Source organism: Trachurus trachurus (genome assembly GCF_905171665.1).
Source record: "Trachurus trachurus genome assembly, chromosome: 22".
NCBI lineage: Eukaryota > Metazoa > Chordata > Actinopteri > Carangiformes > Carangidae > Trachurus > Trachurus trachurus.
The window spans coordinates 18,370,310-18,386,278 of record NC_139907.1 but is presented as its reverse complement, the minus strand read 5'-3'; the positions used below and the strand labels follow the sequence as shown (position 1 = coordinate 18,386,278).

General features: G+C 43.6%; 1 protein-coding gene across 5 annotated transcripts in view; it reads left to right on the top strand.

The window, feature by feature from the left end:
- Positions 1–15,969, top strand: part of esrrb (estrogen-related receptor beta) — a 49,357-nt gene that overhangs the window by 13,181 nt on the left and 20,207 nt on the right. For 3 of the 5 annotated variants that reach the window (XM_083997842.1, XM_083997840.1, XM_083997839.1), the window contains 2 exons: positions 8,023–8,432; positions 14,190–14,306. In XM_083997842.1, coding sequence (XP_083853968.1) covers positions 8,023–8,432; positions 14,190–14,306 — 527 coding nt within the window. Of the gene's footprint in view, positions 1–8,022; positions 8,433–14,189; positions 14,316–15,969 lie in introns of those variants that run through there. The other 2 variants (XM_083997838.1, XM_083997841.1) reach the window with 1 other exon arrangement.

Here is a 15,969-nt window from a genome sequence, read left to right as displayed (position 1 = left end):
ACCAATAACCAGCCATTAACATACTGTAGTGGTGTGAAAAAAGCCAGCATCGTAGGCCTAGTTTCTCTCCACTATAGACAGAATCTATTGGCGTATTTGACTTCCCTTTACCCATCTTACATTTGCATAGCTCATATTACAGAAGTAACAAAAAATCTGTCATTTGAAATTTTTACACGAGTCAAACACTAAATTATGTGCTTGAAATCCTTTTTCTAAAAATTAGAACTGCATGGTCTTTAAATTAAATATGATTAGTAAAGATTTGGCAGTGTGAAGATATAATTAATCAGTCCTGCAAAGGTCTCTGAATTTCCTTAATAAAAGGATTAGCAGTGCTCATTAAAACACTGTATTATTACTTTTACACTGATTTTTTTTTTCTTGAAACTTTTTGTGACGATTTTGTAAGTTTAAATCAGGATCTGTGGTTTCCGCTGCAAATATGAAAGTGTAGTGACGATGAAATAACAACGCTCAGGCTTCATTACAAAAAAATTGTTAATCAGTGACAAACTTTTATTTGCCTCATGTCTCATAAAACTTCCATCAGACATCAGACCCTATAATCTCTACAAAAAAATCTGGCTGTTAACGGGCAGATTTGTTATAAAAAAGAGAGAAAGAGATAGAGAGTGTGTGTCTGTGTGTGTGTACATGTGTCACCCTCCTGCTTGCTTCCCTTCTTTCAAATTTTACAACTTTGTGCTTATGTGTGTATTTGGCCTGTTGGTCACATTAAAAGGCCTCCTGATGAGACCAGACCACCCTCACAGCACTAAGTGTGATCGAATGATCACATTGAGTGGCTGATTGTTGAACCTGCCACTTGGAGAGCTCCCACCTTCCTCCCAGTGCATCCAGTGACACCAGACGTGGTGGAGACTGAAATGTGTGTTTAGATTGCCCCCCTGAAGGAGACGCATTAATTCAGGAGATATCCCCAAAGTTTAATTATTCCTGAATGGTGTGGTGGTGGTGGATACTACCATATAAATCAGTTAGGCCCACCCGCCTTTTTATTACCAGCACTATTTATGGGGAATGTGTGGCAGCTGGTAGAGATGAGCCTGTAAAAAGATAGAGGCTATTGCCATGACTATGTCAGACATAGTCATAGCAATAGTGTTTTCAGCAACATCAATTCATTTTGGAGCAGTTTGAATCGTGTGCTTAAAATAACATTGAAGATGAAGAAGAAATCGAGTTGAATTTTTAACTTGATCATGTTGCATCATGCACGTTATTTTAAACTTACCGATGTGTCGTGATTACACGCTGACTGTGAGCCTGTGCAAATATTGACACATCTGATTGCGTTTGAATTATCCAGGACACCTGATAAACCTGCTAATTTTGGCCTGTTAATTTAGCCTTTTATATTTGTGCATGCGCTCGCATGTGCTTGCATGTGTGTGTTTGTCTGTTTATATTTGGCTCTTCCTCTGATGAAGAGGATAATTTATGGAGGCAGGGTGGGCTCTTTGTTTTAAGCAGGTAGAGTTCCCTCCTAAACAAGAACAGCCTATCAGAAGAAGATTAATGAAGTAATTTCATGCATGGCTTTATGTCCCCGTCCCCCTGTACGCACAGTCACTGTGTCTAAACCTGTGATTTACACTGGACTGTGTTAAATAGCCTTAACCCTTTATAATAATATTTCTCTCTGTTTGTGATACACATACGTGCATACATTGCAAAAAGGATGCCACACAACCAGAAGTATCCTCCACCCTCCTGGATCTCTCTTCGCTGACAGTTTGTCACACAAATATCTAGACAGTGGACAGCGATGCATGACTTCTACTCATATTTAATTTCTTTTTTTTCCTCAAGTTTCCATCATTCATATTTTTTAATCCCCCCCTCTTTATTTTACATAAGGAACCCTACTGAGAGTACGTGAGAGGTGTGCTGTGGTTGATATCTGCTGGCTTTCCACATAATTTATGGCAGTTAAACAAAACCTAGCCTCAAAAAGCTTTTGTAACACAACACTGCGTTTTTTTATAAATTATTCCTATGGCATCAGTCTGGACAGGTCACTTAATATTTAAGTGGAAATTGTGAAAGGTTTTCCCTAGAATTCAAACCACTTTTTACAGGATTTTATCTTGATATTTATTATCTGCAGGAACCCACAATTTCCAGAATGTTAAATATGTAAATTCAAGGGAGATTATGACTGAGAAACAGTAAAACATCATGATACATAGTGACAAGTCTATGAAGATTTATCAACGATGCTTTACAAAAAACATAAAGTGACTCATTGTGCTGTTATACTCAGTGCTTGAAGCGTTTTCAGTTCCACAAGTTAAACCAGAATAGACAACACACACTGACTTTGTCTTTTACCAACATGTACACACACTCCATCATTCTGATGTTGGTCTAAAAGTAAAACCGAGAACACTTTAGAGTTAAAACCGCTGAGCTAAAGGATGGATCCACCTGTGCTCTGGTATTCAAGAGGATGTACGTACAGTGATATTGGTGCCAGTGTATCAGTAACGTATCACAGAACACCAGGTTGCGTTTGATGTCGTTACACAGACAGTGTAAGACTTTTCTTACACACAGTGTCAGAAATAGTTTCTGCCGGTTTCTGGACTATAATTACTTTTTCCAGATATGGCGAACCATTGTACATTTTATGTTGTTAAATTATACCATGGCCTCGCCACATAATGGGTGTAATGGAAACTAATCTTTTCTAATGAAAAGGCAGAATTAGAAATTTGATCCCAAATGTATACGGCACAGCAGCAGCAGGCTAGACTTATCACTGAACTTCTTTTTTACATACAGTATGATGATGAGCTGTCTGTTTCTGCAGGGAGCTTCCCCTCTGGGTCTGTTGTTAACCCTCTGCGTGCCGCGGCGGCAAGTCTAGACAAGCGACAAACTCTCTCACATCCCCAGCTGGCAGAAGCTCCATCGTGAGCCATTTGTCTCCTTCTAAACGTCCTGAACTCAGCCCCTTGTACGAACTAGAGCTGCCCAGTGCGGCCCAGACAGTTTACGTCAGACAAACGGCAGCGCCTGTATCACAAGAGGCCCTCTCTTTCCTGCCAGCACCATCTCCAGAACAGGAAGGAGCGGGAGGAGGGGGAGGAGGACGGGGGGGGTTGAGGATCAATAGATGTGATCTGCTTCTTGGCCAGCGCTATCTCGTGGTGCTGCTGGAGCATGGGGCTCATGTTGTTGTAGTGGAATGAGCTCATGGCTTTATAAAGACAGTGACATCGCTGTGGAGCAGCTAAATATAATCCCCTGCTGGAGACTGAAAAACTTAATTGCCCCGGCCGCAGAGCAGCACGGTCCCCCCAAGTGGTAACCCTGTACGAGCCCCTAGCCTATGGGCTATTGATCCGGGGCCCTCGCTCTCCGTGGGCACGATGAGCATCACTCTCTCTCTCTCTTCCCCTCATGTATCGCTTACTTTCTCTTTTCCAGTTTTTTCCGTCTCCTCAACTTCCCTTTTGTTTGCCTCCATAGACCTGCACATCATAAATCTCTGTCAGCTTCTCCTGAGTGTCTGGCATATCCGTTAATAAAGAGGCCCCTCCCCTCCCTTCAGGTCCAACCCCCTCCGCTCCCTCCTCTCTCTCTGCCAGAGCAGGACTAATGAATGAGAAACTCCAAAATTAGGGGCCTCTCCTTGTAGATTAGAATGGGTCCCTATGGAGCGCCGGGCTTACCTCCAACCAAACCACAGCCATCACCCCCCCACCCCCTACCCGCACCCCATATTTCCATCTTTCATATTCTGTCTGCAACACAAACACACACTCAGACCTGGGAGCAAATAAGCACATGCAGAGATGGTTAAGACACACACACATACGTGCATTGCCCCCAAGTGTCTTCTGGCCCCTAATTCCCCTGATGGTCGTTAACCTGGAAATAGTTCGACACACAGGCGTCCTCCATATTTCGACTTAAGTGTGTTTTGGAATCTCTATTCCCTCCCTTTCTCCCAAGGGCCGCCCCAGCCTCTCCCTGGGCCCCGATCCTTTTTTCATTTACATTTTCCCCCGAGAGAACACACACCAAGCACCGTAGGTGGCAGACAAGCTACTGTATTGTGTTCCTGTGGCTTTTGGTAGGGCTGTGCAGATTTTTCAGCATAACCCCCCCCCACCACCACCACCACCGCCACCACCGCTCTCCCAAAAATGAGTCCGTGGCTGTGTGTCGGAGCGGTAAGAGGTGGCAGTGGCCCCTGGAGGAGAGGTCAGCGTGGCAGCTGCCAGTGGGTTCTGGCTGAGCCGGGCCGAGAGGAGGTCTGTCAGGAGCTAATTGAGTTCGTCCTACCAGCGCTGACTCTGGGGCCAGTGGCTTATCAGGCCACATCGCCTGGGGCTCTCCAGACAGATCTGCCCCTACTGGGGCATCTGATATCACCATCACCCTCCCTGCAGATGTCAACCCCACCTCCACCACCCACCCCCTTTCCCTTCCCACTTACCCAGTCTGATCAGGTAGCAGGGATGTGACACTTGGGGATGAGGTTAGCAAATGTTATAAAATGGTGTTTTTGGCATCAGTTGGCCTTGAGAGTGAAAAGGACATCAGGAATTTACTCACTGTTGGAGTCGAGCCTCTAGCACAGGTTTGTGCTGAAAGCTTGTGATTTACACATGAAACAGGCGGAGAGAGAATGTAGTCGCCCAGGGAACAGAGGAGGACGTCCGTGTCCTCCTGAAGCAGGAAGCTCTCAGCAGGAATACTTACAAATTGGCTCAATTAGATCCTGAATGTTCTGCATTTTTTTTTACGGCAGTGTCATCCAGTGTTGAGGGTTTCGCTTGCAGGCGAAGGAAGTGTTGAGACGTGACGGAACGAGTGCTCCTCGGTTCTCCTCTCGGAAGTCGAGGAACAGCGAGTGTGAGATGAGCTCTCAGATCATTAGGCCAGCTAATCCTGGTCACAGCAGCACCGGTGGAATGATATTAGGGATCTGAAATGCTGTTAGGAGGGCCAGTTGGAATCAGATTAAAACCAAACTGTGCGGTGTGCGTTTGTGGGCCCATAACCCACTACTCAGCATGAATTTTGATCGGTACAAAGGGAACAAAAGGAGGAGGAACAGAGAGTAAAAGAGAGAGAGAGAGCGAGAGATACAGTATCTTAGACGAGCGCTGCTCCTTTGGTCAGCCAGGCAGCAGAATTTGAAATGCTGTTACCTTGAGGAAGGAAGGAAGACAGAACTATAGATTTTACAGCATCAAGTCTCAGTTAGTTCAGCAGACCCTTTCCTGTCTGCCCAGTGCGTGGAGCACACAAGCTAATTAGCACCTGCCCCACATATTGAATTATTTATCAGGACTATTGCTGCTGTCAAACTATTTAATGTTCATAATTCATTTTCCCATACAATGGTATTTATAGATTTAAATTGGACCTGTCCCATTAGAGATTACGAATATTTATAGAAATATTTTAGACTATTTGATTAATACGCCAGGTTCAAGTGGTTAGTATTCCCTCAGTATCATTAATCAATATATGCAGCCTTGTTAAAAACATAAGCATAGCAGTGGTATAATGTGTCATAGCAGAATGAGTTAAGGGGATTCTAGCCAGCACATTTATTATAAATGACCACATTCAGCTGGAGGGGAAACAGTTAAGACACTTATGCAATTATGCTAAGTGTCACCCTGAAGATGGCCTTTGAACCGGGGTTAAGCTTACTCTGAATTTGTGAAATAAAAGCTAAATGGAGCCATCTTGTGCTCCTGCGTTTTAATATATAGCCTTTAATAAGCCAAGTGCAGGTGCCCTATCGCACAGGTGCACATATCCATCTGAAACAGAGAACATAAAGCAGATGAACACAGAGCCGTGCATTAATTTATGGGGATGCAATCTGCATTCATTATCATGAGCGGCAAGTTCTATTTTAGAGAGGCATGAAATAGATTCACTTTTTCAATTTCTGTCTGCAAGGACGTTTAAGAGTACAAGTGGGTAATTTTTAAAACGGTAAATCTGAATAAACTCCCACAATGCCATCACTAACATTAAAATGTTCTCCGTAATGTTTGAATTTAAAGTAACTGATGTGAAACAGCACTTTGTTCTAGCAGAGTGGTACTGTAGTTGTGTATCAGTTTTATACAGTGGAGGCTTTATATTGCAAGAAGAATTCCAGGAGTGCTCAGGGCTTATTCCACAAGGTCAACGGTTTTAACAGGGGGCATTTTTTATTATTTATTTTAGCAGTTAACCTTTTTGTGAATTTCCAGAAGTGGTAGGCACCTGGAGCTCCGATGAATATACATGACAGCAGGGAGGGGAAACCCGGGAATGAGATTTAATTTGACACGCTGACCCCCATCTCCACGGGCCCAGGAAGCCAGGGTGAGAAAATAAGGTTGACCCACTGACCCTTGGGCCCGAACCCCTCCGTAACCCACCCTCACAATTAAATCAGCCTCAGAGAGCAAGAGGCAGTCCGGCCGACGTATAGGGGACACGGCCGAGGCCTCTCCTTCCCTGTTTCCTCTGAAGCACTCTGAGACAGACAGCTATCGCCCCAATCAGGCAGATAGAGCCCAGCGGGGGGGGGACGTCCCCCTCTCTCAGAGCTGATAGTAAACTGACATGTCAAATATGTAAACATTACCATTAGTTGGCAATATGCTAATGGAACTAATGTGCTAAGGCACAACTTGGGCTGTCTAGCTGCCACTCACTAGGAGCCCCTGTGTCTACATTTGCATAAGCCATGCAAGGCTCAATTTTGTTAATGCAGGCAAGTGCAGGTGACCTCTCACCCCTTCCCTGGTACCTAATGCAAAAGGGTGTGTGTATATGTAAGTGTGTGACCTCGCCTTGACCCAGAGAGGTCACTATGGCTACATGGCATCCCCAATACACTGAGTTATCCATCTCCTCCACCAGTCCACCTCCTCAGTTCACTCTATTTGCGGACAGAAAAATGAGTCGAACATGTCCGAAAAAACATGTTTTTTTTTTCTCTCCCCCCCGTTGTTCTTCCCGTGCAATTTCAAGTTAAAGGTTATAGAGCAAGACTGAGATAGATTTATGTGGGCAAGGAAGGCTTCAGAGTGCATTTTGTGGCCACAGCCAAAAGGCTGCACTTTAGTCTGCACACGTTACAGCATCAGATTGCATGTACTCCAAAATACAGTTATTAGGAAGACAGTGAAAAAGTCAATATCTTGCCATCATGTTTCCTTTTGGTTGACTGCTGACTCAAGGAGACAAGCCAAGGTCCACTCTGCTCTCTAAACTATGGAGATGCCCCTGTCTTGATGCGCTCTTTGTATGTGTGTGTGTGTGTGCACTTGTGTGTTAAGTTATTTGAGTGCTCTCTCTCTGTTCATCTCTCCGTCCCTCTGCCTCTCATTCTCTTTCACTTTGCTTTCTCTTTGCCTGCGTGTTTTTGTTGTGTGCAACTGTGTGTGGGTGTGCGCGCTCTAGCTGTGTGTATTTGTACACTGAAGCACTTTTGCAGCTGCCATGGTGTGTGGCTAATGAGGCACTTACAGGAGGATCCTCCCCCTGGTTCACTGGTTTATAGGGAAGGTTAGCAGCAGAATATGGGGAAGACTTAAAACACAGACGCATGACAACAATAGATATGCAAAACATGTACTGTATGTGTGATTCGGTAGATGAATTTGAACACATGAATTTATCTTATATCTGTCCTGTATGTAGAAATGACTGTACACGTCATAATTACAAACACACTTTTTCACCGTAAATGATTTGAAGAGTATTTACGCATGATTGTTTGACGTCAAATATAAGGATTATGTTAATGTCCCTCAATTATTCACTCTAGAAAATTTAACACAATGTCTTATTAGAGGAAAAATAGCAGTTGTGTTGTAATTGTTGTGAGCTGCCACATAATCACTTTGCACTTATTGTCAATCAAGCATTTTGTTCTTCTGGTTGATGCCATTCATCTCAGCTGAAGACCTCTGCTAATCATCTTCCTCTTCTTCTCCCCCCTCCCCCCTCCGTGTCTCACCCCAGGCTGCTGAATAGAATGGCCGCTGATGACCGGCATCTACCCTCCAGTTGTGGGTCCTACATCAAGACGGAGCCGTCCAGTCCCTCTTCGGTCATCGACACGGTCAGCCACCACAGCCCCAGCGGCAACTCAGACGCCAGCGGCGGCTATGTCAGCGCTATGAATAGCCACTCCAACGGCCTGGACTCTCCACCTATGTTCACCCCCAGTGGGCTCGGGGCCGGCACCTGCCGCAAGCGCTATGACGACTGCTCCAGCACCATCATGGAGGACTCGTCCATAAAGTGTGAATACATGTTGAACTCCCTGCCCAAGAGGCTGTGCCTGGTCTGTGGAGATATAGCCTCTGGGTATCACTATGGGGTGGCCTCTTGTGAGGCCTGCAAAGCCTTTTTTAAAAGGACAATACAAGGTATTTTACTCCTCTCACCCCCCCCACCCCCCAACAAACACTCAATACCACCAGTTATTTCATCTCATGTCGCCGCATCACCAGACACAATAACACCGTCTGTACAAGACACCTTTGGCCTCACAACAACACTGAAACATACTCAGTCCAAGCGATTCACTATGTAAAAAACCCCACGAGTAGAAGATGTTTTCTCTCCATCCTGACATCAGCAATCTCCATAAAAATGTTTTTTTTTTCTTTTTCTTTTACTACAGTGTACACTATTTAACCATGAGAGGGACATTAAGAAATATGAAACCTTTTCACTGAAAATCAACTAACAGTGCATTTAAAAAATGTCGTACTGTTTGAAAAGAAACAGAAACCAGAGGAGTAATTTGACATGGGACAGACTACTAGTGAGATTATGATGACATCATCTGTCATGGTTGGTGGCGGATGGTGGATGTGACATCATCACTCAGGTCAGATCTGGTGGAGCGTAGGGGCTTTTTGCCCAGATGCCTTGGGGGGGCCTCAGAGAAAGTATTTTATTATTCCTGTCCTGTTTTGTGTTTGTGTGCACGTGTGTGTGTATGTGTGTGTCTGGGGACTAGGGTGCGATTGGCTATCTGCAAGGCATGATGTATCACAGCTTCTCATTAGAGAGGCAATGAAAGGCCCCCCTCTGTGAAACTGTGCGCTCTGCTCCAGATTAATCAGGAAGACGGAGATATTGTTGAGCTTGGAAAAAAAAAATCTGCACAACAGGCACAGCTGCCCAGGTCTAAGCTCTGTCGGCTTAGCAGTGGAATACATGCAGTGGAAAAACTAGATAAAATATGTAAAATGAGCCAAAGGGGTTGCGATGTGGTGAAATGAGATGATTCAGGGTGGAAGAAAAAGAGGAATTTGTCATTTAACGTGAATGAGTGTAACATCTTTTATCCACTGCTCTCAGTAAAATTTAATCAACAAATGATTGCAGGGGTTTTATGGAGAGCAGGCTGTGTGTCTTGATGTCAGGTGTTGATTTTGGACCTTACAGCCATATCAGCTTTAGACAGTCTATGTACCTTTTGCAGGCAAACAAAAGCATTAGGCCAAATCCTCCTGTTTACCCATGCTGCCATCAGCAATCCTGTCTATTGACAAAAGATGAACATTTTCTCTCAAGTAACATAACTGGGCTTTTGTCCCCTGACTGAAAGTACACTGACGGCAACACAATGGAACAGAAAGAGGCGTCTTAAGTGGAGCAATGGCCCAAACAATTAAGACGAAGGTACATGGAAAAAAATGAAAGCTCCTCTTTTTCCCCGCTCACTTTGCATTGTCGATTTGAAATCCCTCTCTTTCTCTTCTTGGAGGGCTGCCTGTAATGGAGCTAATCTGCCGTCGTTTGTCCGAGCCACAGGAGTTTTGTCAATAACAATCAGCGTTTGGAAAGTGTAATTAAGGCCGAGGCTTTTCATTAGGAAGAAGGGAGGGGGCCGTCTCTAGGGACAGGCATGCCAATTAGAAACTCAGGCACGCGTCGCCGGGTAATTTCAGGGAAAGGAGGGGAAAAAAAACCCAGGACTTCTTTAGATTGGAGAGGGACCCTGCTGCTCTTTCAGAGGAGAGGAGGAGAGGCTTAATGGCATAATAATCAGACAGGGGTCCCAGGCAGAGAAGGCAGGAGGATGCAGGGACTTTTTGGGGGAGGTGAAAGCCTTCCGAAATGATAAAAGAAACACACGCAGCATTGCTGGAGGAAAATGGAGCCGGTAAATAGCGGGATGTAGAGCCCTTGAAAGAATGAGAGGGTGCCGTTGATGAGAACTGATTAATTAAAGGAATAACGAGGCAGTCAAGGGTGGAGTGTGAGACGGCCCTCTCTAATGAGAAGAAAACAAAGGAGCTGTCTTTTGCAGCCTTTTATCACATTGTTCTATAGCACTTAGGGCAAACTAAGCCAAGTTAATGTTAACCATGTTACATGACAGTTTCTTTATCACCTTGTGCTCACCTTGTGTATTTCCTTGTAGATATAGCAGCTCATTCTAAATAGGAAATTTGTAGCTGTTAACAAGATATTAATATTGCTATTTTTGGTTTTAATTGAAATATTTAGACTCGCGTTTACAATTGTAGACATTTATTCACTGAGTCATCTTTGCTATCTTTGCATCCGCGTTACTCCCCCTCTGGCCTGCACTTCTTCAGATGATGCTTCTCTACCTTTTCAACAAAAGCGGATAGATAATCCATCTTCTGTCACCTGTTCATCCAGTGAAAAGCCCCTTGAACTCCTACATGGAGATAGTTACATTAGTCAAGGCCAGGCCCAAATGAATGTCAACCTGGATCTCCATCCATCCCAGAACTACCCCTTTTCTCATTGCTCCCTAATCATCCCCCCATCCCTGCAGCTCACGTGCCCCACCAATCAAAAACATAAATCTCTTATTGAACCGTGTTTTCTTCCCATTTTGAACTCGAGTGTAAAATTGCTTGAAAAACCAACTGAACTCAGTGGCCCTCTTTTATATGAAGTAATAGACCTTGACAGTAAGCCTGTAAAAGTCAGTTTAGATTTTGATGAGAAATACCTGCCATTTTACTGTAATTTACTTACAAGACCTGACTTTCCCCTCTGTGCCCTGGCATGGGTCCTGAAAACCCATAAAATAGATTGAGACAGATACTTATCAAGAGAAGAAGGAGGGAAATCTTTTTCTTCTCCCTTCACTCTGTAATGTTATTGGTAACCATACAATAACCTCTCTAAAGACAGATAAACCCGAGAATGGCCCTCGGGTTAAAGGGGTTCCCGCCAGTATGCTTCATTTCTGAAAGTGAAACTCACCATACTATTACTCTACCAGCCCGGATTTCCAGACAGCATTTATGAACTGCAAGGTTGTTGTAAAAGGTTTTAAAATATATATATATAAATTCCCCCCTTTAAATGCAACTTTTAGATCTACTTTGACCAGAAATTCTAGTTCAAGGTCTGTGTTTCCTACAGTAGATGGTTTCTATATCTTACTCAGTCACATTGATCATCCCTTAATTTGAGAAACAACAATTAAAACAGCTACAAACCAGAAATAGCTGCATTAAACAGTAATGGCAATAGTGCACAGGTTAAAGGTCAGTTAATATGTAAATCGAAATCACTATAATTACATTTTTATTTAACGATTATATTCTGGAACTAATCACTAATCCACCATATAAATTGCAGGTATATTTAGCCCATGATGTAAATAAAATGTCTGTCCTAATGACATCTGAACATAATTGAAATTATAGGCTTGTTACTGCTATGGTTACAAACATAACTGATACAAACAAACACTGAACAGCCCACCCCGTGGTAACTCAAATTTAAAAGATAGTTTTCTATTGTTTTAAAAATACAACAAAGCAACGTCTAGCCTTGACTTTTCTGTTTTGGCTGTGCGGTGACACAATTGTTTATATTTGGATCTTTAGGACTTCACTTTCGTTATTGTATGCTAATAAAAACAACAGACCACATCATATTGTCATTTTAGATCAACCAAGAAGGCGTGATATGAAGAGGAACTTACTGTATGCACACTGATACTCAAACACTCCCTCTCCTAAATATAAACCAAATGCGGCATAGAAAAATTAGTTAATCCACCTTTCACTCTGCATTGAGCTATGAGAAGCCCCCTCTGACAGGACATCAGACGCACAGGGGGCCTGATGGGACAGGTGGACACAGTAGCGCAGCAGCGTGTGAGTGAATGTTTGTTTTTGTTTCTGGAGTGTGCGATACCAACGGGCTAACTCTCTTTGTTAGCCACCAGGTGTGGTTTGTGCACATGTCCCCGGCACCACTGTGAAAGGGGAGGGAGGGGAGGCGGAGAGAAAAAATACCCCCATAAACAAAGTGTCCTCAGGGACACACAGGGTCAGCTGTGCAAGCAAACCCACAACATAGCATGTGCACACGTGAGCTGGTAATTTGCTTTTTTTAGTTTTTAAATGATATGATGAAGCAAATGCAGTAATAAAAAAAAAGACACTTTTTTTTTTTTTTTAGATTTGCAAAACAAAATCAAGTTTTGTTTTCTTTTTTCCGATGAATTTATTATCTTCTGTCCTGGCAGATTGCTGATTGGTTAGTTCATAATGTGGATACAAACCAAAAAGTGCCTCCGCGAATTGATTCTCAGCGCAGGGTTGCTCTGATTGCCTCCCCCCCAGCATCTGGGAAATGTGTAAGATTATTATGGTCTGGTTCTGCTATGACAACAGAGAAAACAGACAGAGGAAAGACAATCACAGCTCATCAGCCGCTTCCCTCACACCTTTATTTACCCCAATCCCAAAGAGATGAGGAGAATTAGCATAATGATTTCTAACCCAGATATAAGGAGGAATTTCTAATTATTTATAACATCTTGGGACCCTCCACTTGATCTGTCCAATAATGTTAACATAATTGCATAAGTTGTCAAAGGGTGTTGGAGGGCTAGTGGAGGAACGCCAGTGGAATATTACACAGCCTCCTGTCTGTCTGTACAGGAATATGGAGTGAGGGTCAGAGCTGCGGAGCATCTACAGGATGTTGAAATTCAATCATAATGTGCTTGTGTGTGAAGTTTTGTCTGTCAGACAACACAGGGATAAACGTAGAGATGTGTTAGCGGTTAAAAGGGAATGCTCTGTGTGTGTGTTTATTAGTTTCCACAGAAAATAACACTTTTCACTTACATGTATTTTAGTTGATGGAAAAAATACCCATATTGTGGGAATTATGATGATTAAATTACATTTTTATTTTATAAAAAAATCAATTTCTGCACTGTGCCGACAAAGACATAAACCTGAGGTTAAAAGAAAAGTTTGGAAAATACCAATGTCAAAAGCTTTAAAGCTGAAAGCCCATTCAAAAGGAGGATAATTCAGATTCCCTGGCTGAAGCAACCATTACACTGATACCCTTTATTGAAACCCCTTGAACACAGTAAAATGTAGGGAATCAGACAGAAGCGGAGGAAATGCCTCACATATCCTGCCCTTTCTTTTGCTAATGCTAGAGTAGAGCAGAACCGACTCTTTTATTGTGTAGCAATGAAACTCTTTTTCATTGCTCCGTCCTGGAATCAGACGCCGCAGTTGAATAATGCATTAGGCCTCTTGCCTGTACACTATGTAAATAGTCAACAATGGCAACGGTGGTAACAACAGGTTTGGGTCTGCTGCAGTATTATGTAAAGTGGTCAGGGGCAGCATGTCTGGCTCTCCAGCCTGCTATTGAGGCAGTGGCAGACCCCTCTGAGCACAGGGGGACGTGGCCTGCACCCGGGGCCCGGAGGGGACACGTGCAGAATTAATGAGGCCAATTTAGTGTTGGACCAGGATTGTGTCCGCTGATGGGTCCTGAAGGACTACTGTAGCAGAGCGTCCACCCCCCACCCTTTACCTCTTAGGGCCAGCTTCTCCTCCTGCTGTGGCCCAGAGAAAGGTACTCTGCTCTGTGCAGGACACCTGAGCTACCTGTGCGCCACAGGAGTGGATTCATGTGGAATCTGCATGATTAACAAGTGCCCATGCCTGGTTAGCAAAAGATTATTATTATAGAGACGATCTATTAGTTTGCTGCAGTGCCCAATTTAGCTCTGGTTTCTCTGGTCAGTGGCCAATTATTTAACATTTCCACTACATTTGTCTCTGAATTGTGTGATACTTAAACTCTTGATTGACTTTGCCGGTGCCAACCTGTTTTCCTCTTCTTCCTCTTCTTCTCAGGTAACATAGAATACAGCTGTCCCGCCACAAATGAGTGTGAGATCACAAAACGAAGACGCAAATCATGTCAGGCTTGTCGCTTCATGAAATGCCTCAAAGTGGGGATGCTCAAAGAAGGTAAGAAGAGTAAGAACATTTTATTATTATTGCACCCACAGTATACACATGCAACACTTAACACGATTTATAAAAACACATACATGCAAAAAAAAAAAAATGACACCACCGTTGATCTCTCAAGGGGAAAATACAAATACAACACCACAGACTTTTCCTCTACCACCTCAGAGGGAGAGATGTACACAACTGGCCTAGACAACAGTTCCCAGCCCTCCTGTCCTCCCCCTACCTACACAGCAGTAAATAATGTGCAGTTGAGCTGGGGACAGAAATATGCTGAATAGGTTGATCCCGCCGTCTGAGTAATAGAAATGTAACAGTATTCCGCCTGGAAAGGCTCGGGCCGGGTCCCTGAGCACACACAGTCTCAGCTCTCCCCAGCATATTGATCCACTAAATGTTTTCCGAACATCTCAGTTCTCTTCCTGTGGATGGTTTTTTAAAGTCACGCCAGCAGGGAATTCAGTGACAATTAAACATGCTTCCGATGGATTTGTCTGGCCGGGTATCTCCCCCGACCCCTCCCTATCACCACTGACTCTGTCCTCAGAGACCACGAGGCTTGGCTGCTCTTCCGGGGAGGCACCTACAGTATCTGTTCTCTCGTATCCCATTGAATTAGTGAAATGCGTTCTCACCTGCCTTTCTCTTTTTCTCTCTCTGTATCTCTTTCCCACTTGTTGGTTGCTCAAAAAAAAAAAAAAAAAGCCAGACGAATGAATAATGAAAGATATGTGGCTTGAGGGTGAAGTGACGGTGTTATGTTTATTCAAGACTCCTCTGGGAGCAGCTCAAGGATTCTTTAAGGAAATTCTTGTTTTTTTCTTATTATTTTTGTTTATCTTTCCTGATGTGCTGATGAGTGTGGCTCATGTAGCGCCGCTGTTGTGGAAAGTGTGGATGCCCCTCATGGTTAAACAGAGGTATAAACGCTAACAGATAGAGGAGCTAATGATGAATGAAATTCTGTACAATCTCTCACTTTAAAAAGTCTCTGTCAAACTCTCTAGAGTATATATTCCACCATTATTCCACCCATTATTCATTGGAGAGTGGGATTTATAGATGCATATATATATCCAGTCGCCACCTGAAGCCAGAGTCACAGCCCATATGGATCTCCGCACAGTAACAGAATCCCCTGGACTGCATGAAGCCAGATAAGGCCTCAGTGCCAGAAAGACAGAGTAATCGCATTACTATCTGATGAAAAATTTATGCCAATATATCATCTTGGAGAATAAGAGACTACAAAAATATGTAGCCGTGGCTATAAATGAATGACCAGTGTCAGGTCAGAGTAAAAAGAGTGTAAAACTCAAATATGCAGACTTCGGCTAAGCCTGAGGTTCTAATGCACACTTCTGTGTATTCAGCACATTCCCAGAATAAGAATGACCCTCCTCTTTTACATAGTGGCCGTCATCACCTGCCGCTGCACCTATTGTCACAGAGTGATTGAAGTATTACGCGGGTGTTGCCACAGATCCTTCTCAAATTACCGATTTCTCGCACAATCAAAATTATTGAACACATTTTGCCGTGATTATTAACAGTGAGATGCAAAGTGCAGTTTTGCTTAAGCTCTGCCATGAGGCCCGGCACTCCAAAGTGTCACCAGGACGAGATGGAAAGAGAGACACATGGTGTGTGTCCACTG